General features: G+C 44.2%; 1 protein-coding gene across 4 annotated transcripts in view; it reads left to right on the top strand.

Annotated features, from left to right (window-relative positions):
* Window positions 1–21,417, top strand: part of Stard13 (StAR related lipid transfer domain containing 13) — a 208,696-nt gene that overhangs the window by 42,669 nt on the left and 144,610 nt on the right. For 2 of the 4 annotated variants that reach the window (XM_021222664.2, XM_021222663.2), the window contains exon 1: window positions 5,372–5,671. The exons of the other annotated variants lie outside the window; for them this stretch is intronic. In XM_021222664.2, the coding sequence (XP_021078323.1) occupies window positions 5,503–5,671 (169 nt within the window). In that variant the 5' untranslated portion in view covers window positions 5,372–5,502. Of the gene's footprint in view, window positions 1–5,371; window positions 5,672–21,417 lie in introns of those variants that run through there. 4 annotated transcript variants of the gene reach the window in all.

Below are 21,417 nucleotides of genomic sequence, written 5' to 3'. Positions count from 1 at the left end.
ACAGGCACGGACCATGTCATTACCCTCACACCTACAGCAGTGACGCAAAGGCTGAAAGCACAAATAAGTAAATAGAAATTAAAACAAGCAGAACCTCCCCTAATGTCACGCCAGATTGCGCAAGAGCAAAACTCTGATTCTGTTAAGGCAGGAATGCTGTAATGCTCTGCTGTATCTGGGGTTCTAAGGTTAGGGGAAGTGCCACATTTTCAAAGGGATGGGGGCAGACTGAAGTGAACACAAAAAGAAAGGAAACATCTCGAGGGACAGTTACGCCGTGAGGTGGGCTGAGAAGAAATGTCTAGCCTTCAGAAGATTCTCATAAATGACCTATGATGGCTGAGCAGCACACCCTAGGGCAGTCCTGTTTGAGAAGATGTAGATTGGTCCTGCCTGACTCCCCATGGCAGAGTTAGAGCCACTGGCTGGAAACTCTACAGAAGAACCTTCTTAAGCAGCTTGGGGTTCTCTGTGAGAGACTGTGGACTGTATGGGAAGGCAGAGGACAAATTGATCTCATAGGAAAAATACATTGGTGCTTGATCAGCGGCGTCAGAAGACATATAATGTCTCTTCTAAATCCCAGATCTACAACTGCTCCCAACAGATTCAGTGCACAGGTGGATTCCCTATGAGCAAGTAAAAGCCTCAAGTGATTAGTGCGATACATGACTGTTCACAGAACTGACGGGTAATGAAATTAGAGAATAGTTGTGATGATGTTTCTGAAGGCAGTAGGCTGCTTTTTTTTATGTGCCTGGGTATTTTGCCTGCATGTATGTGTACCACGTGTGTGTAATGCTTTGGATGTCAGAAGAGGGTGTCAGATCCCCTGGAATTTGAGCTACAATGATGAGTTGCCATGTGGGTGCTGGAAAGCAAACGCGGGTCCTCCGTAAGATCATCCATCACTCTTAACTGCTGAGCTGTCTTAACTGCTGGTTGAATAAGGGTTGTGGTATCAAGCCAGGACAGACAAGATCACAGGCTATCTGAACTAGACCTGACAATTCCCAGGGCCTCCGCAAGGTGCATTTCTGGTGAATGAAACCCTGGCCATGCTCAACACTAAGACTGTAAACAGCACCTGATCTCAAAACGAGAGGCATTGTCTGGAGCTGAATGATCCAATATGATGCCTGTCACCACCGGCTGTACCCATAGCTGTGAATGTTGGCATCACTGGCCTGACTGCACTTGCCATTAAGTTTTGTGTGCCTTTAGAGTAGGAAGGCCATTGGCACAGAGTTAGGCACACACATCACAATAACGCTGACCCCATAGGAAGACTCTCACATTCACCTGGAACCCATGGCTTCTCGTGATTTCCAAAGCAGCCTTTTAAATCAGTTTTAAATCGGTTGTTCGCCGCCACTTGTATCTCAAATATTTCCCAGCTTGGCAGCAGTACCTTGGCTCCCTCCACATTAGAAGGCCTGCTGAGGAGGCTGGAATGTGTGTGAAGGAGGAGATGGAAGCGCTCCCTGGCTTCTATCAAATCACTCCTAGCTTTCGGCTACTCGTGTGCAGGATTCCACGGAGAGCGAATCTGGGATCATCTATCAAAGACACAGACACTTTAAATATCCCAGGTTTTGTTTAGAGATCAAATGTCAACGTTTTGACTGCATCTGGAGTGTTTGCCTCAAGAATGAATACCACAGCAAAGGCCAGACAACTGCCATTGCCCTTGAAATAAGCAGAGAGCAGTGGACAAGGGAGTGGTGACACACCAGAAGAAATCATTCCACCCTGCTCTGGTTGGGTGAAGCGGTGCGTTTACAGGGTCCTCGTTGAGGTTACTTGAAGGGACATGCAGCCTCATCACTGAGAAGCCCAAACCAACTTGGGGGGCTCACAATACTACATCTGTGCAGCTCTCTGCAGGACCTTCAGGCAGCTCTGCCCATCCCAGTGGGAGGGTGTGTTTCCCCTTCCATTATTGCTGCTGAGATAACCTTGGTGGGCTTTAAGAATCTGCATGTTTCTGAATTTCCCGAGCCTCATAAATTCAGTTTACTTCCGAAGTCTTAGAAGCACCCTTAATTCCCTTTGTGAGGGAATATTTCAATTCAGTAGAAACAGCCACATGAGCATCCTTACAGAGGACCCAGACTGTGTGGGCACCTGCTGCTTCCCTTTGAGCTGAGTCTAGCGCTCAGCCATCACTCCTAAGAGACCCCACGGATCAGTCAAGCTTGGAGACACACAGTGGCTTCCCTGCTTATGATCTCGGCCATTATTTCTCCCCTGTGTGTCTCTGTCTCCTTTGTCATAAACTATGGTACTTCATGAATTGATAAGCAGGAACGGTAAATGGCAGAGGCCTGACATGTAAGTGCCCAGCACTCTTAGTCCCTTGCCTCCCTCAGTCCTTGTCCTTAGTTCTTCACTCACTTGCTCACCAGAGCAGACTGGCAGGTCTCTCCAAGATACACATGGTGGCAGACATGCCCAGAGAGGTCAGCAGCAGCTTTAAACAGAACACAACTGTCCACGTCCACCTCTGTTGGAATTTTCCCACTGGGACTGTGTGATCAAAGCAACTCGTGCGCAGAGTTTTCACAGCAATGGCAATATGTTATCGTAAAACCAATTCTCAACGGTATCACTCATCCACCTTAAATAAGCCGCTTTAGAAATATAAGACGGCATAAAACAAACAAACAAACAAAAAAACCAAAACAAAAAACAAAAAAAACGTGGAAGGAAGTTAATTGGCGGCAGGTACTGTCTGGGCTCTAATATAAGACCTTAGGGTGTTGCATATGGCGTGGGCTGAGACTCAGCTCTTCTCCTTGGATGCTCTTAAACAAACAAACAAACAAACAAACAAAATCAAACAAAGCTGGCTTTTGAGAGGCCAGGCTTTGTTCTAAATTGTATCAGTCAAGGATCTAACCCCTCCCCCAATTCAATTTTTGTTCTCTATTGCCTGTCTATGCAACATGTCTATTTTCATGTTAATGTTAAATAATACATAGTTACAATCTTGATGTTTTCAGAGTAAGATATTCTAGGCTCTTTCAAAACACAGTCCTCATTCTACAAACAAGGAGACAAGGGCAATATTGTCACTTTTTTTTTTTTCTCCAGTTACTATAGAGCTTCTGAGAATCATTCCATTTATTTTAAAAATGTAGCCAAGAGAGCAATGAATTACAATCTTGGCAGCCGTGATGTCCAGCCTTTAGGGTTACTCATAGCTACAAAGTGACTACACACTATTTCCTGTCTTACTTAGCATCTTGAAACACAGTTTCTCGTTTTCCTAAACACTGCGCCATTCTGTCTCTCTTCCTCCACCCATCTTCCATTCCTCCACAGTGAGAAGGTGATAACTTCTCACATCTGGCTGAATTCCTGCCCCCCCCCCCATCCGTGTTGGGCTGTCAAGCCTTTTCCTACATGCCCAAGGTAGGGTCTCAGTGCCAAGGTAGCTGGTGCTGATTCTGTGAACTTGGCTAATGGCATCTGATACTGTGTTACAAAGTTCAACCTTTCCACTGTTCAGGCAGAGGCTTTTGACCTATCAAGCCATGCATACATGCCTCTTACCTTCTACAAATCTATGGGAGAACAAACTCTTCAGATCCCAATAAGAACACAAAGCCCATGATCTGATCCTGTAACATTGTCTCTCTTTATGCCCGAACACTATCTTGCCTCTTTTCATAGTCATCAAATGAGGCTCCTTCACTATGACCACGAGAGAAAATTATAAAAATCAGGCCAGCAAAGATTTCCACAGGGAAAGGCACTAATTGCTGATGAGCAGAGTGAAGCAATAATAAGAAGAAGCAAAATCTTAACTGGAGTCATGTTAAACATTTTTAAGAATTTCTTTGTTTTATGTGTATGCCTATGTGCCTGAGTGCATGTGTGTGTGCCACCCACAGACACCACAGAAGGTTGTCTGGTCCCTGGAACTAGAACCATAGGCACTTGTGAACTGCTGTTTGGGTGCTGGGAACCCAACCCAGATACTGTGGGAGCATAGCCAGCGTTCTTAGCCACTGAACCCTCTCTCTACCTCGCTGTTAAACTTTCTGCTGAAAGTGTCTAGTTAGAAGCTAGGCTGTTTCATTTTAAGTCAGTCAAAAGTAAGACCAACCTCTGTGTGTGTGTGTGTGTGTGTGTGTGTGTGTGTGTGTGTGTGTGTGTGTGTGTGTGAACTCTATTCATTCAGCTCCAGGTTTGAAATTCAGTAAGGTTTCTACCTTTTGTTGTTGTTTGCATCAGACACTTCTAAAGAGGAAAAAACTGGAGAGGAGAAATTCTGATTGCTCTCACATGGTTCCTCTGCTATGATTAAACTGACTAGCAGTTTCTTTACCCACATACTCTGGCTCTCCCCTGCATGAGTGTGGACACAGGAACTCTCCTGGTGAGAGCTCTCCCCAGCATCTCCTGTCAGAACTCCCAGACTCTTGTTTCTGTTGTTGTTTGGTTTGGGAATTTTTTTTTTTTTAAACCAGTCTCTCTGGTTATTTCTCTCAGAAATAATGTTGTTCTGCTAGCCCTGAGAGATTTCTCTCTCGTTTTCTTTTTAAATTGAGACCGCTTCACATCTGACTACTTACTATGAGCCTTTATAAGCACTTACTAGAAGTTTCCACTATATTCCCGTGAACCAGCAGCTTATCCAGGGTCTTTGCAAGGCCACCTGCATCCTGTTTAGTGATTCCTGGCAGCAGCTTCAATATGACTAGCGCCTTTCAGTTGTTTAGTGGTGACTAAAAACTGGAAGGAGTAGACAAATTAAAGGAGCACGGCTGGGAGTTCAAGTTGTCTCTTTGGGTCTTTTCTGTAAGAGCCTTTGATGTCCCCATCACATGGTGGTTCACAGGGTCTTTATTTACCTTTAGTGTCAAAACATGATTCAAAAGTTTGTTTTTCTTTGGAAACGTTTTATCTAATTAATTCCGTTGTAATGAAGGCTAGCATTTTATACCCAGCGGCTCGTACTTAACTTGAAATGGTGTGTTTCAAATACACAGCTGCAGGTAGCACGGCTTTTTCTTTCTCTTTTTCTTTTTCTTTTTTTTTTCAAATTAAACCTAGTTGCTTATGACTTCAGGAAAGCCAAAACTCTTTCTCTAACTTTCTTGACCTCAAAAAGTTCCTATGCCAGGGCTTGTTCGGCCCCTCCTGTCTTCTCTGTGCCCCTTTCCTCTCTCAGCTCTGGGGTTGGGGGGCTTAGCCCCAGGCGCTTCCAATTCTCTCAACTTTAAGCTCAGCGGCTGCTGGTACTGCCTCGCGGTCGACTTGGAGCTGACGGGACACGCCCAGTACTTTCTCCTCGTTCAGTGATTGGCTCCCGAGGTCACATGAGAGCCCCGAAGGGTTGGAATTCTGACTTGTGGCTTTTGGCACTCCGTTTTCTTTTTTAAAAATCGCTGGGTCTGTGGCTCTCTCCTGGGGCTCGGTGCCATTGACCGAGGCTGGAGACAGCTGCGAAAAGCCACCCGCAGCTGAGGTGGCAGTGGAAACTCTCCCGAGATGTTCAGCCAGGTGCCCAGGACGCCGGCTGCAGGCTGCTACTATCTAAACCCCTTGACACCTGAGAGCCAGGAGATGTACTTGCGATTTGATCAGACTGCCAGACGCTCTCCCTACAGGATGAGCCGGATCCTAGCACGCCATCACCTAGTGACTAAAATCCAGCAAGGTGAGTTGCGGGCACTGCCAAGGTGCCGCTTATTTCTGTTGGCTCTGTCTTGTGCTGCTTACAAAGTTATTGTTCGCGCCGTACACCGCACGGGTTCTTATGCCACGCTGCGTGGAACTCTTTCGGATAACTTTAGACTTCGATTCTAAGCAGTCTGTCACGGCACCGAGTGCCTCATAACTCACGACAATATCCCCAGTAGGACGTGAATCATGAATTCCTAATCCTCTGTGTGTCAACAGAGCAAATGAGAAAGGTTTACTCAGTGTGTGTCTTGGGGAGCTTTTCTGCAGGTAAACTCATACTCTGGTCACATTTCAAAGTGGACACTTGTTTGTTTAATTAGAGAGAGAGCAGAGAACTGGCGACTAATGGCCCAGCGTTTATAGTACATCTTCATTGAAGGGAAACAGTGAGAATCTAAGCTTAAGGCCGTTGGACTGACAACTTGAATTACAGTCTCTTCCTGTCTGTGTGCTTGTGTGGATAGTCACCACTGATTTGTTGACACCGTTTTCTTGCTAAAGGATAAATGTGACTCTTCACCTCAAAACAGAGCCTATGACTACACACACTTAGGAGCACTGGTTTCCTAAGGCAAGTTGACAGTACTGTTTACAGGCTGCTAAGTGATCCTTTTCTATTTTCAAGGGAAAAACTTAAAAACTCTTGTACCCCACACATTAATAAAACTCATGGATTTTTTTTTTAAGGCTCCAAGCTTAAGACATGCCCTGTGTGGTACAAATTTGAAGACTATAAAGAGAACCGCTGAGCTGGTAACCATTTAAGAGACAGACACATCCATCCACAGTCAGTAAATAGTCATCTAGCCCCTAACTACAAACCTAACTAAACTATTACATTGGCCCTACCAGGAATTTTCAAGAGCTATTATGAAAATAATAATCTATCCGTTCCCAGTTAGATAAATGAATTTGAGATTATATTGAATTTTAGAGGGGAAGTTAAAGTCTGTAATCTTAAAAGATCTCGCTGTAATGTCTCCAAAAGGAACAATACATATTCTAGCAGCGGCATTTAATGAGATTGTTTCCTTGGAAATGGGCATTTGTTTGTGAAGGTTCAGGAACTGGCTATGTGTGAAGGATACTGGCGCGGCATACCAGTGTGATTGCAGGAAGGATATTAAGTCACTCCATGAACTCTGTGTGCAAGTCTCACTTGAATGGAAACAAAAGTATTCCCTGTGGCTCCATTTAAAAATACATTCAGTTGAGAATAAGAACCAGCTCCATCTTCTACTTAGAAACTTCTTACGTTGGGGGTATACTGGGAATTAGGTATATGATCCTATGGACACCGGAACTTTCCAATCTTCTTGTTTGTTTGTTTGTTTGTTTTTGGTTTTTCGAGACAGGGTTTCTCTGTGTAGCCCTGGCTGTCCTGGAACTCACTTTGTAGACCAGGCTGGCCTCGAACTCAGAAATCCGCCTGCCTCTGCCTCTCAAGTGCTGGGATTAGAGGCATGCACCACCACTGCCCAGCTCCAATCTTCTTTATATGTATTGTCAGTCATTGACATGTTCCTTTGGGATAATGGTTGGTTTTGGTGAATTACCATTGAAAGTGGGTCATTCTTATATATGGTCCCCACATCTCTGTGTTTTATTAGAAAATGTGGGGAGTCTCCTTGGTTTGGTTTTGTTTTGTTTTGTTTTTATGGGGAATGGAATGATTGGAGGCAATGGATTCCTAAAAGTTAAAAGCTACAGGTAGGAAACAGGAAGGAATCCTGCCCTCTGTGATCCAGAACTCTTGATGGGTGAACATCGCACAGTGTTTAGAGAGCAGGTACAAAGTGATTTTATTGGATTTACTATATTGATGGGTTGGTTTGGTCTCACAGCCCAGGATACTAATGGAGCATTTGCAACATATCAGGCTGTGAGAATTATGAATGCTAATTTATTTTTCTCTCAGAAAAAGTGCTTCTAGTTAGGTGCCACTTTAGATCCATTGTAAAGATGAGAAAACAGAGGCAGAGCCCTATAGGAGAACTGGCATTTGAACACAAATCCTGAGATGTGTGCTCTTCACTGCACTGTGGGCTTTTTTATAAATGAATGCTGGCCCTCCAGTGGGTTTGGGGTTCTATAATCTACCAAAGACCGTGTAAGTATGGACAGCAAGCACTCCATTAGAGTCCCAGTTGGCTCCTCTTCCTCTGATTTCCAGGCAGGTTTTATTTCTATAGTGGGAGCAGTGTACTGGGAGCTTTGGTATGTTTGGATGGTTAGTACCCAGTCATACAGAACACCTAGTTATCTTACTAACAACCTTTCATCCTCCAACTAAAGAAGAGTGCATGTAAAGTTAATGTAAGCGTGATACTTGTAAATCAGTGCCTTAGAATGGCAGCCCCAGCAGTGAGCTTCCATCACTCTCCTTGAGATCTCTCAGAGAAACGTTTGCAAGTATCAGGATAATTTGCAACACCGGGGCTGTGACTTCTCGTGGCGGCTGGTAGGAAGATTACAGATGAAAGTCAGTTGCTCTCTGATGACCTCATTCCAGTGAGCTAATCATTGAATGGCATGGCCATGATTCAAAGGCAGATACACTCATGAGGGAAAACAAGGGAGAGAAATAATGGAACCTTTGATGATGCTTAAGATCCGAACTGGTACCCAAACCGGAGACGAATCTGAGCTTGCTGGTCTCATCGCATAACCCCAAAACCGCGCACTCACGTTGTTTTTCTAGCCTCTTGCACAACCGCTCTGTAGTTAATTCCATCTAAAAAGAGAGAGGTTTAAAACAGAGAGCCACAGAGCAGAGTAAGAACCGGCCGGAAGTCACACTGCTCCAACCCCTGCCCTTACCAACCTGTTCTTACTGGAATCAATTGGGAAATTGTTGTGGGAGACATAGAAGGGAACAGTAATGGCCCTCAGTAGGACCTCACTACTTATTCCACTCACCAGGAGGAACTGCAGAGAGAGAGAGAGAGAGAGAGAGAGAGAGAAGAGGATGTGGGTATGAGGGCAGAGTGACGCCAATGCAAGATAGAACTGGATTTGTTTTCTAAATTTTATTATAGTAAAATACATACATCTTAAACCAACCGTAAGCAGCCATTTAAACTGTATTGAATGGTCATTATTACAGTGCTTCCAGCCACTGCTCTAGTCCACCTCCATGATCTTTATGTCTTACTGGAACCGAGACTCTAACTATCTACACACCTTGCATAGAGGACCACACAGTATCTGTCCATTGCGACCAGATGATTTCATTTAAGCCAACGTCCTTGAGGTCCATCTGAATTACGGTACTTTCACTCGATTGGTTTCCATTTGAATGCTGGGTAGTATTCCATTGCGTGTCTATGCCACATTGCCTCTTTGAAATGTAGCTGTTATAATCTGCATGCTGTATCAGAACTGGACTTCCATTGCTGCTCTTAGGATATCAGAACATCGTGGTTTCACATAACATCCACACACTTTTTGAAAAACAAAAACAAACAAACAAACAAACAAACAAACAAAAAAATCAAAGCAGACCTATAAATACGATTGTTTTGGGAGGAAAAAAACGATCTTTTTTTTTTTTTTTTAATTTGAAATTCTCAAAATCCATCCTGAGATAGCCCAGATTTCAGTAACATATACCAACAAAAGGAAAAAGAGTCTGGGATTCGGGCTCTGCTCCAATACTCTCTCATTCTCTATGGTGGCAGTTTCTAGAACACCACAGGGCCTTTGCTTCTGGGTGAGCAATATGGACAGATTGCTCACACACACACACACACACACACACACACGATTTTCCTGGTCCTATTTTAGAGTTCTCTATAACCGCATCAGTAATTCTTTGGATAGAACACAGGGAGACTTAAACACAATGTGAGAAAAACCCATAAGGGAGCCACAACATCTCTGCCGCGTGGAGTCGACTGGCGGCTTCTAATGTTTCTGAGGAAAGCGGTAATACAAATTCAGGTTTTTGTTCTGCTCCGATGATTTGGGGAAACACACAACTTCTCTAGAACTTCTTTCGTACAATAAGGGTTTGGATTGAGCTCTCTGTAAAGGTCCCTTCATGTCTGACGTTGGTGAATCCTGTGTTCCTGAGTATCTCTTGGGAGAAGGAGGGTTCTCCTGTCCTTGCTGTCCCCCCAACATCTACCTGTGTGTGTCTGATCTGAGTGCTTTTGTTATCCGTGGCCTAAGACCTCGTGAGGATGTGTATGTAGTCTGTGGTCTATTTAAATGACATAATTACTATAATTATAGAGAAACTTTTTTCCTCAGAGCTCCTCGTCTTAATGTGGAGTTGTTGTCATGTCCAGCCCGTCTCAGGGCCATCGTGGGTAGGCTGTGTCTGTGTGTGCCCTTGCTTGATAAGAAATAGAGAACTCGGGAAATCTCACTGCTAGGGAAAGTAGTGGAAGTTGGGCTTTCGATTTTCCTTGACGTTTAATCTAAGATAATCTTTAATCAGCCACAGCAGCTGAGTTTAACTTAACTGAAGCGGAGGATGCTTCAGTCTCCAGCTAATTCAAGTGGGTGTGGGTAGCGTATTTTTCTCTCCCCCATTACTGTGTCAAATGGCATCTTGAGAATTTGCCCAACCTAAGTGGTGAGCATTGCTGGTCCCTGGTGAGTGAGGACCCTCACCCCCACCAACTGGTCAGACTAAATTAAAGGGTCATTTGTTCCTCTGAAATGCTTGGTCCTTTCTTACCCAACTGTGCTCTGAGTAAGAGGGTGGATGTGATGGCAAAGAACAAGGGGAGCCCAGAGAGCAGGGAATGCACCCTTCGCCTTGCCCTGTTGCTCAAGCTCCTCGAAAAGGAGTGTGGCAGGGTGGCATAAGTCACATTTGCTAAATCAGAGCCAGCCTCTCTTCAGTGCGGGTGACTGGAGGGCCTGTTCAGAAAAGGTACTGTTTTACCAAAGTTACAGGTGAACGGGTTAGTGGCTCACGAGGTTTAAACAATAATGCTTCAAACCTTACTACATAGTAAAACAAGGGTCAACAAGTATATCCCAGGAAGAACCAAGGGAAAGAGAGACGTGCATGTGAGCAATAGAGGGCCATGCATGTGAGCATAAAGAACATTTGCCCATAGCTGCAGGTTGCTGCTCTGAGTTGCTGATTCCAAAAACAATTCAAGCAGTTCTCCAATCTGTATTCTGTGGCGGTACTTTAAGGAAGTGGGGATTAATTTTCTAGTCTTTTCCATCCCCCTTCAACTGTACTTTAATTCTTAGTAAAACTCATGACTGGTGGCTGGCTCTTGAAGTGAGAGTCCTCATTTTTATGGGTAACGAAATTATAGAGATAGAGGCATGGGTTACCCTCCCAACCTCCCAAATCAACATCAGAACTCCTAGCGAATGTCGATTGATGATCCAAAACAACTGAGCTTGTGAAGAGCAAAGGACAAGTGATTTCAGTCAATCTCTCCTTTAAAGGGGCAGATGTGGGTGGGGCCTTAACAGAAATGTCATTACAAGGGTAGTCTGTCTCCGCACTTAGTTATGAGAATACATTAAAATACATACAAGAAGACAAAACCAACAACAAATTACACACCAGATATTTAAACAAAATAAAGATCACATTAAAAATTACTTGGCATTTCCATGGGGGCAGTTGGAACATGAGTTGGGTGTGGAGAAAAGCATCATATGTTAGTTTCAGGTAGCTTGTAGAAGAATAGACAGTAAGATAATAAGAGGAAAAAAATGGGAAGAAAAATTGTTAATTTATAAGATAAAATCAAAAAGCATTATTACACAGAAGTACAAAATATACAAGGCCCTAAATAGTTATTCAAAATGGGCCACAAATTGGACTTCAGCTTTACGTATCAAAGAAAGGAAAAAAAGGAAAAAAAGAAATCACAATCAAGTGAGGGTGTTCTGGGTCCATACGCGTCTTATAAGACTGGATGTTTGGAGGAATTTCCTTGAAAATCTCTTTCTGAGAACAATTTCCCACACCAATCTAAAAGGAAGCTGTGATGGGCGCTGTGTCCGGCTGCTACAGTGTGGTTCCAACAGTATCATTTATTCTCTTTAAATTTTTAAAAAAATTTATTTATCTTATTTTGTGTGTGTGTTTTGCCTTGCATGCTTGTTTGTGAATCCCATGTGTATCTTGGTGCCTATGGAGGTCAGGAGAGGGCACTGGGTCCCATGGATGCTGGAGTTGGGGATTACTGTGAGCCACCTCTCCAACCCCGTCATTTACTACTTATACCTGGCAGTGGGCTTAGGACCACCACAAGTTATAACTCAGTAAGAGCATCTGGAGAGGGATGAATGGATGGGAAAGAGGTTAGGCACAGTCTTCTGAAGAGATAAATCCAGCACAGAGACCATGTTCAAGGCGTGCTCCCAGATCTGCGCTGTAGGGCAGGAGTCCCGATAGATGAGTATTCCAGCGGGAAATGCTTCTGAGGTTAAGTAACTTGGGAAGCGATGCATCTTCTTCCTACGCCATGAAGGCTCAGAGAAACCCTGCTGCTGCAGGAAGTGCGCAAGGTTTATGCTTTTAAACTGCCACTCTTTGTCATGAAATCACGGTCCACCAGACACCGGAGAGGAGTGACGTCTTCCAAAGCCAAGGTCCTAAGGACTGGGCGGAACGCGCTGATTGAGGAAAGTGTGTGGCCTGCGGTTTGTTCAGATAACTCTGTTGGTGTTTCTGGCGTGCATCAGGCAGTACCTAGTTAGAAGTTATATTTTTGGACGGTGACATTGCAAATTTTCTGTCTTGAAAAATGGCATATATATATATATATATATATATATATATATATATATATATATATATAGTATATTTTGATACTAGTCTTTGCCTTCCCTAAACTTCCTCCTAGGCCCTCTCCCACCTCTCCCTAACCACCCCTCCCCAACTTCATTTTCTCTCTTTAAAACAATCAAAACAGGGAGAACAAAAATAAAAGTCAAAACAAACAAAGAAGAAGAAGACAAAAGAAAAGTCAACTGGGTAGAGGCAAGCCAATCAGTGCTCACTCGCGCTCTCTCTCTCTCTCTCTCTCTCTCTCTCTCTCTCGCTTTAATTAAAACAATAAAATGAAGATTCTATTCTGAGAGGACAGCCCCTGCTCATATTTTGAACAGAACACTGAGAATGTGTTAGAGCAGAGTTAATTACCACAACAGTGTAACTAGTCCCAGAGAAGTCTAAAACCTAAGTACAGATGAGCTGGACCCAGAGGAAGGGCTGCTTCCTGGCCCTGAGTCGCTCTAACCTATGCGCTCACACGGGTCTTGGATGAGTTCCGAGGTGGGTCTGGCATTTCTGAAGCTAACTGAAGATGTTCTAGGGCTGTCTGGAAGTGGAGTCCTCACCCACAGGCAAGTGGGATGCCCTTCAGCTGCACCAAACTCTCCCTGGCTCTAGGCTCACGGAAGCCTGGGTACTAATGGATGGCACCTGTCGCCTTTGTGGTCCAGACACCTCTTTGGCTGCATTGAATGGGTAGTGTCGGGCCTTTCCTGATCTCCAGAAGTACTCTCAGCACAGAGAAAGGGAGCTGGGCAGAATGTAGGACTTTGATTCCTAAAATCTGTTGAACTGAGGTTATCAGCAACTTGTAAATCCCCAGGGAGCTTCTAGACACATTCTGAATATATCCTTCACTGCTGGCAAAGACATATCATTTGAACATTTATGTGATGTACAATGGTTTTTTTTCTAAACAAATTAACAATGTATCAAAACGCTATAGGGGAACACAGGAAGTATCCACCCTTTTAGCTAGCCTTAGCCTTTTTTAAAAAGTCATACCAGACCAAATGAAACCATCTAGGGCAGGACACATCACCATCAAAATGTATGCACCAATGTTCAGAGAGACATGAATTCTCCTCCTCCTCCTCCTCCTCCTCCTCCTCCTCCTCCTCTTCTTCTCTCCCCACCCCCCACCCTCTCATTTGTATCTAAAGGAATTTAAGAAAGAACATCAGGTGAAAAACAACCTTAAAGTTGCTGACTATACTACTGCTGTTAGGTGAAGAAAATCAACAGGAGTAAATCCAAAAGATCTGGCTATACTGTCAAATGATTCCTCCTAAGGTACGGGAATACATTTTAAAAGACCCTTACAGAGGCAGAGCTGACTCAAACGTAAATGATTGATGTTACTCTGCCTGTCAAACAGTCTGACGACCACTCGAGTGAATGACTGTAGCCAGGGGTTGGCCAGTCACCACATACCTGATTCACATTATAGCTTTCCCCCTCTGGGTTCATTTGAAACACCATACATATGGCTGGTAAGAGCCTTTGATTACTAGTCAGTTTCTGTAAGTGAATAGTTATTCTTCACCTAAATTTGGTTCACAAAATAATACCCCAAGGAAAGGTTGTATGGCCATAAAGTTATAGTTTCCTCTTAGAGTTTTACTATCATGAAATTTTTTACAATATTTTAAGTTTTGTAAGATTCAAGAAAGACTGAGTTTTCCAAATGGATCTATCCAAGCAAGGCTGGCATTCTTTTCTATTTTCTTTCATGTATATGGTTATATTGTCTGCTTTTGTGTATTTGTACTGTGTGTGTGCATGTCAGTGGAGGCCGGACGACTGTGTTGGACCCCCTGGGACTGGAGTTGCAGATGGTTGTGAGCCATGGGGGTGCTAGGAAGAGAACACAGGTCCACTACAAGAGCAGCCAGTGTTCTTGACCACTGAGACATCTCTTCCAACCTCCAAACTGGAGTCCTTAAAGGAGAAATATAAGGAACCGACCCAACATTTTGAAGAATACAAAGTATTTCCTATTAAACTTTTCAAAATAGACAATGAAATTCCTTCCAAAACCCTTGTCACCGGGACCTTTGTAAGCCACGTGTTGTGATTCTCCTATCCCTTCCCTGCCTGTCAAACTGCCTCCTTGTCTGCCCTTGGTGTCCTGGGTCGGAGGGCATGTGAACGTCCTTCCCGGCAAACCCATTCACCTGCGGTGCTTCCAGGTCTGCGGTCTGTGGCAGACAAAGCTGCTTAGATGTGTTTATGGCTGGCTTCCTAGAAGAAGGCTGGGCCAACCTTGGCAGGAAGGCAGGGGAGTCAGCCATACAGGATGTCCTGAAGATGCTTTCGAAGGCTTTGCTCTCCCAGGAACTCCTCTGTTGCTCTCCCGTACATTCGACGTAAACTCCCAAACTCTCAGAACCTGTAGTCCAGGAGCCGCAGGCCCTTTGGGTTCTGTACCTTGAGTTGAATCCCTCATCGTANGCCTTCTCCGCGTGATCTTGGTGGGGTTTCTTAAGGTTTGCTATGATTTCTGGCGGACAGAGTGAAGTTCCTAACTGCAGTCGAGTTATTAAAAGGATGAAGAAATATAGCTAACCACTGAGCATAGAACCTGAAGCACACTAGGGGTCTAATGTAAACCAAGACGTATTGAACATCCATGGACATAAGAACTGTCAAGTTATGGTCAAAGAACACACCGTTTACCATGGCAGTCATATATACCATAGTTGTGTGTGTCTTCAAAAAGTATCTGTCCCAATTTTTTAATTATACAAGAATTTTACAAGATCTTTCTTCTCTTTTCCTCTCTCTCTCTCTCTCTCTCTCTCTCTCTCTCTCTCTCTCTCTCTCTCTCTCTCTTTTTCTTGTTTAACTACAGCAATGCCTATTCCCCCTCACAAATGTAGTTTTCTTTGGTTAGTAGTGATTCTCCATGGTGCTCTGGGCAGGCCTGAAATGCTTAGTGCTAGCCCCTAACAGGAAAGGCTGTGGGCCTCTTGGGTTGTAACAAAGCTATTATTTGATTCAAAGTGTCCCTGACGCTTGACATCATGTGTTGATACATCTAGGGCTGGTAGAGGACAGGAAGCCTCGGGAATGGTCTGTGGAAGAGTGAAGGACTGAGGGGTAAGCAATTGGAGGAGAGAAGTCAGACTAAGGCCAGGAAGGGGGGCGGGGTCATTCATCAGTAACAGCGAGATGCTGTGCGTGGGACATCTGGGGGCAGCTTCCATTACCATTGGTGCCTCTCCAGAGCATAGAGTGTCTGCCGTAGGAAGCTCACTTAACCTGGACATGGGATGGTGTAAGTAAGCCACCCAAGTCTCCTGGATCTAAATTCCCTCTTCCACACATCAAGCTGTGAACAGATCCCTCTATAACTAGTGTTGTCCCTGCATATGGCTTAGTACCAAGTCAGTCATGTAAACTTATGGAACATGTTGCTTCTGCCAACAGACTGTTTTCATTTGTGGATGGGCAGGGAGGCTGCCATAACCAAGTGCCACAGACTAGGCCACTGAGACAATAGAAATTTGTGAGCGAAGTGCTAGAAACGTTGGCACCTTCTAGGGTCCCTTAGCTTCTAGATGACCATCTCTGACCTTGGCCTTCATAACATCATCCCTGTGTGTTTCTGTATCCCAATCTTGTTTGATTAAGACAACAGTCAGATTGGACCAGTCTACCTCTGCTATCCCGTCTCATGTTTGCTATCTCTCCTGTCTCCAGTTATAGTCATACTCCAAGCTACTGGGGCATAGGACATTGGCACGCAAACTTAAGGGAGACACAGCAGGGGAAAACCTTGGCCAGGTCTGTATTGTCCAGTTTCACATTATATTGATAAGTAGAAGGAAAGGTCATTTTTATCGAGTGTTTTTATCGAGTGTCTGGCAGTCTCCATTACTAGTCACTTTCCTCTTTCCAGTCATTCAAAACCCACAGAGCAATTGTGAAGGTATCTCATAGACACTGGACATCCCTAATCTAAAGGTTTGACATCTGAACTGGTCCCCAATCTGAAGATCATTGAGTGCTATGTGGGAAATTCCTCACTTGGCCTCAGGTGACAGGATGCATCAACATGACCACACACTGAAAATGTTGTATATGATTGCCCTCTGGCATAAGAAACATAAATGAATCTGCGTGCTGAAGCCAAGGCTCCATCCCCAAAGATATCTCATCGTGCGTATGTAATTATTTCAAAACCTGCAGAACTGGTGGGAATCTGAGACGCTTCTGGTCCTGAGTATTTCCAATAAAGGCCACTCAGTCTGTACCCCCAGCCCCCACTTTCAGAAGAGAAACCTGGGAACAGTGACTATAAGTTGAAAGACAGTGGATGGAAGAACAGGTCTTAAAAACTTACCTGACTCCTTTGGTCCAAGTTAGTGCGATTCCCTGGACTGATGTGAACTCCCAGGTTTAGTTCTACAGGAACTTCCCAACTCCAGATGTTCATGTAAAGAAGTACCTAGGAAATAGCATGTAAAAATGTGCATAAGTTTTGCTTTTTAAATTCATTAGAATGGAGACAGGCAGTGGTGGTGCACACCTTTAATCCCAGCACTTGGGAGGCAGAGGCAGGCGGATTTCTGAGTTCGAGGCCAGCCTGGTCTACAGGGTGTGTTCCAGGACAGCTGGGCCTATACAGAGAAACCCTGTCTCAAACAAACAAACAAACAAACAAAAATCATTAGAGTGGAAAGCATAGGTTTCTGCATGGCATTGTCTTACATATGCATCATTATGCCTTGCTCTCATTTGTCCCCATACCCATTGACCTCAGCTCTGCCCCTTTCTCGTGCCCAGTTGTTTTATTCCTCTTCCCAGTTAGGTCCCCTTTCTGCTGTCTGATCATACATATCCCATTGCCTTCTGTGTCTTGCCTTCCTGAAGATCTTATCCTTTCATGGACTACCCTGTAGTTTCATCTCATATACATGCAAACACACGTGCACACATATGTACACACATATACACACGCACACATAATATACTCACACATGCATCTGCACACACATACATATATACATACATGCATCTGCACACACATACACACATGTATACTCAATCTCATATACATAAATACAGACACACACACATATATATGTACACATACATACATACATACACTGTCTCTCACACACACACACACACACACATATGCTGTCTTAGTCAGAGTTACTATTGCTGTGATGAAACACTGTGACCAAAGCAACCTGGGGAGGAAAGGGTTTATTCAATGTACACTTTCCCATCACAGTTAGTCATCAAAGGAAGTCAGGACAGGAACTCCAGCAGGGCAGGAACCTGGAAGCAGGAGCTGATGCAGAGGCATGGAGGGTGCTGCTTACCGGCTTATTACACATGACTTTCTCATGCTGTTTTCTTATAGAACCAGCCCAGGGGTGTCCCCATCCACAATGCTCTGGGCCCTCCCTCAATAATCACTAATTAAGAAAATAACTAAAATGCATGCCTATAGCCCCATTCTTATGGAAGCATTTTTTTTTTTTTTTTTTAAATTGAGGCTCCATCCTCTCAAATGACGTTAGCGTGTGTCAAGTTGACAAAAAACTAACCAGCACACAGGCGGCCCACATGCACATACTCAACCATACACATACTTTTAAACCCAAGTCCCACATATAAGGGGAAAACATGATGTTTTTTCTGATTCTGGCTTATTTGACTGAATTATAGTGATGTTCGATTTCATCCATTTTTCTTGCAAATGTCACCATTTCATTTTTTTTTTTTTTTTTTTGCCACGGAATAAAAGTCCACTGTGTATGTGTATCCTGTTTTCAATGTCCGTTCGTTCACTTATAAGTGATAGCTAGTCTAGTTTTCTCTCCTCATGGCTGTTTTGAACAGAGCAGCAACAAGCGTGGTGTTAAGTGCCTCTGCTGGATGTTGACTCTGAGTCCTTTCTCATATGACCATGCGGAGGCCATGAAGGGGTGCTGCTTACTGGCTTGTCCCCCTCCACAGTAGTCTGGGCCCTCCCTCGTTAATCACTAATTAATAAATAGACCGTGGCTGCTCTATTTGTAGTTTCCGGATGGTTCTCTAGACTGATTTACCTGGTGAGTGTGTGGGTGGTGAGTCCCTGCGAGTGGTAAGTAAGCATCTATATGTCTTTTCCCACGTTCCAGAAACATCTGCTGCCATTTGTTTTATTGGTGACAGCCATTCATCCTCGCTGGACTTAGATGGGATGTCAGAGCAGCTCGAGTTTGTGTGTCTCTGGTGGTTGAGGAGATTGAGTATTTTTCAGGTATTTATTGGCTATTCGTATCTCTTTTTAAGACCTGTTATTCAGTTCATCAGCTCATCCATTGATTGGAGGATGGTTTAGGGCTTTTTCCTGCTTAGTTTTTGCAGTTCTTTCCAAACCCTCGATATTGATCCCCTGTTTAATGTGTAGCCAGAAGAGACTTAATGCCCAGTTGACAAATTAAAAACCGAGCTCTCTGTTTTCCATGCTAATTCTAATAAGTTTTTAAAAGATTTTAATAGTTCACTTCTCTTAAGGGTGTCATCCCTATTAATTGAAGAATATTCTTTCTATTTATTGAATCCTCCAGCTAAGAAAGAAGAAACAAGAACATGATATTTGTTGAGATTTATTCTTAGAAGTAAATTTATTGACATTTTGACAGATACACCGTATAAAAGCTTCTGGTTCATTGATTTTTTTATAGAAAATATATACTTTTAATCCCCTCAAGATAGATATTCCTAAAGACAGAAAATCAGTATGTACAGCCTTGTCCGTTCATTATGACATAATGTTAAAATTTTGAGCCTTATAAAAACCCTTATTTTATAAGATGCGATATTTGACGTTTACGTGTGGCATGAAATGAACCCAGAAGGCTATGCCGCATCCTCTTAGTGGCTTGACAGTTGGGGGAACAATTCTAAGTTCATTGTCTCAATGAATACATACCTGTGTGAGTATATTCATGTGTGAATACACCCAGGTGTGAATACACCCAGGTGTGAGTACACCCAGGTGTGAATTGGTTTCACCGCTGATTAGGAAGCCTTGCTCTCTACACTCTGTTTTTGTGAGACATGAAAAACCATGAATAAGTCTTCCTAGTCTAAAATACTTCTGAAAGCTGGGGAGTATGGTGGAGCTTCCCGCTCAGCACCAGCTTGTTTTATCCATGTTCTAGAACTTGAGTGTATGGTGTCTTCAGCAACAGGAGCATGTCATCGAGTTCTTGAGAGTAACCAATGGCCTTGGTGGGACAGAGGGACATCACTGACCGACAATCCCCAAAGAACTATCTCCCTCCTTTCCTGGCACTGGTCTTTTTTTTTTTTTTTTTACTTGTTAGCCTGTGGTGTGTAAGAGGAGCACTGTTGCCCCGTGACAAGTTTAAACGTTCCTAATCTCATTTCCCCCAAATCATTGCTTTGCAAGTGGAATCCTGTGGCATAGAAAAAGCACACTTCCGTGACCGGTTCTGTGACGCGCTAATGTAAACTCACCTGACAGAATAAGGACGCCTGGCAGCAGGCACCTGCAGTGGTCAAACATTAACTAACTAAGACAAGAAGTTGTTTCAGAGTCCACGTTTCCCACCTCCCCGGCCTCCAGGTTCCCAGCCGCGTTTTGCACGAGGCTGTTCTGTTTCTGTTTCCTTCCTGTGAGCCTTTTCCCCCCGTGGCTCTGGTCCTCATACTGTCGGTTACCTTTTCAGAGCCTGCTCTGGACACTGAAGCTCCTCAGTGCCAAGAATGACATAGGGTGTAGGCAGGGTCCTTTCAGCTCCTTGACAGCCACTCTTCCTCAGTCTGCTTGAGCCTTGCAGGTGGACCCATAGCCTTGGGGGGGAGCCCTGCTTCACGTCCCCATGATGTCATAGGTGTAGAGGAAAAAAAAAAAAAAAAAAAAAACGCTCAGGGTCCCACATGGAGAGGCAAGTGGTCTGCAAAGTTTGCTAACATCTGTATGCACGAAGATGAAACATTCAGGCCTGAGTCAGCCATTTAGTCTTACATCTTAAGCTTTGGAGTATTTGTCATTTCTAGGCTTAGCAACAGTAGTCTTGAAGCTACCTTTCTAGAACCTTCCGGGGTTAATCTACCAATTGTCTTCAAGGAGTCCAGCGTGGTTGGAGATGGTTCTCCTATTGTGTTTTCATTAAGACCCGAGTTTATCCATTTGGAAAATAAGCAAGACCGAGCCTCGCACCTTGCACTCGCCCCTCGCCTTTCTTAGGTGCATAAATGAAGGCTCCACGGTGTTAAATGAACTTTCCTGATGTCCCACAGCCAGTGAGTGCTCGAACTATACTCTGAAATCAAGTCTGGGTGAGCTAAGAGCCCATGTTGCTCACCACTGCCAATCCCATCTTCCTTCTAATTATAAGTAGACATTGTTTACTTGGATCCAAAGATGGCTTGAGTGTTTGCTCTTTGTCATTATAGACACCCTCCCCTCATTGCTGGAGAACATCTTCCAGCTACAACCAGCTTGTGACCACCCTACACTAACACCCTCTTTCTGCCCTCCCGCTGCCTTCTTCCCAGATCTGGCTGCTCTTTATCAAGAGCTCTTCCGTCCAAAGTAAATGTCAGGGCAGTAGGATTTCTTCCAGAGGCTGGATAGTGTGGTTAGGTAGGCCCTGGCCCAAAAAGAGGGAAAAGAAAAATTTCCTCTACCCTTAGCCTAACCTCCCCACTTTCTACCTTTCAGAATGCTGCCTTTCTCCCTAAAAAGTGCCTGGTGGAGTGCCCAGCCTCCCCCACACTTCCCCAGGGGTTCCCAGGCTGAGACTCCTGTGCCTTCACAGTGGGTCTTTTCAGACAGGAGCTGATCACATGGGACTTGAATTGAGCCTGTGCTGGTCTGGGGACAACAGCTCTCAGAATCTCCGGCTCTATCATGCCGGGACAGAGTGAGTTAAAAGAGGGTCCTGATTTACAGAGAGAAGTCCTGTGTGAAGGGTTGTTTT

This window comes from Mus pahari, chromosome 23 (assembly GCF_900095145.1).
Source record: "Mus pahari chromosome 23, PAHARI_EIJ_v1.1, whole genome shotgun sequence".
Classification (NCBI taxonomy): Eukaryota; Metazoa; Chordata; class Mammalia; order Rodentia; family Muridae; genus Mus; species Mus pahari.
The sequence above is the reverse complement of the archived record's forward strand: the minus strand, read 5'-3'. Positions and strand labels throughout refer to the sequence as shown.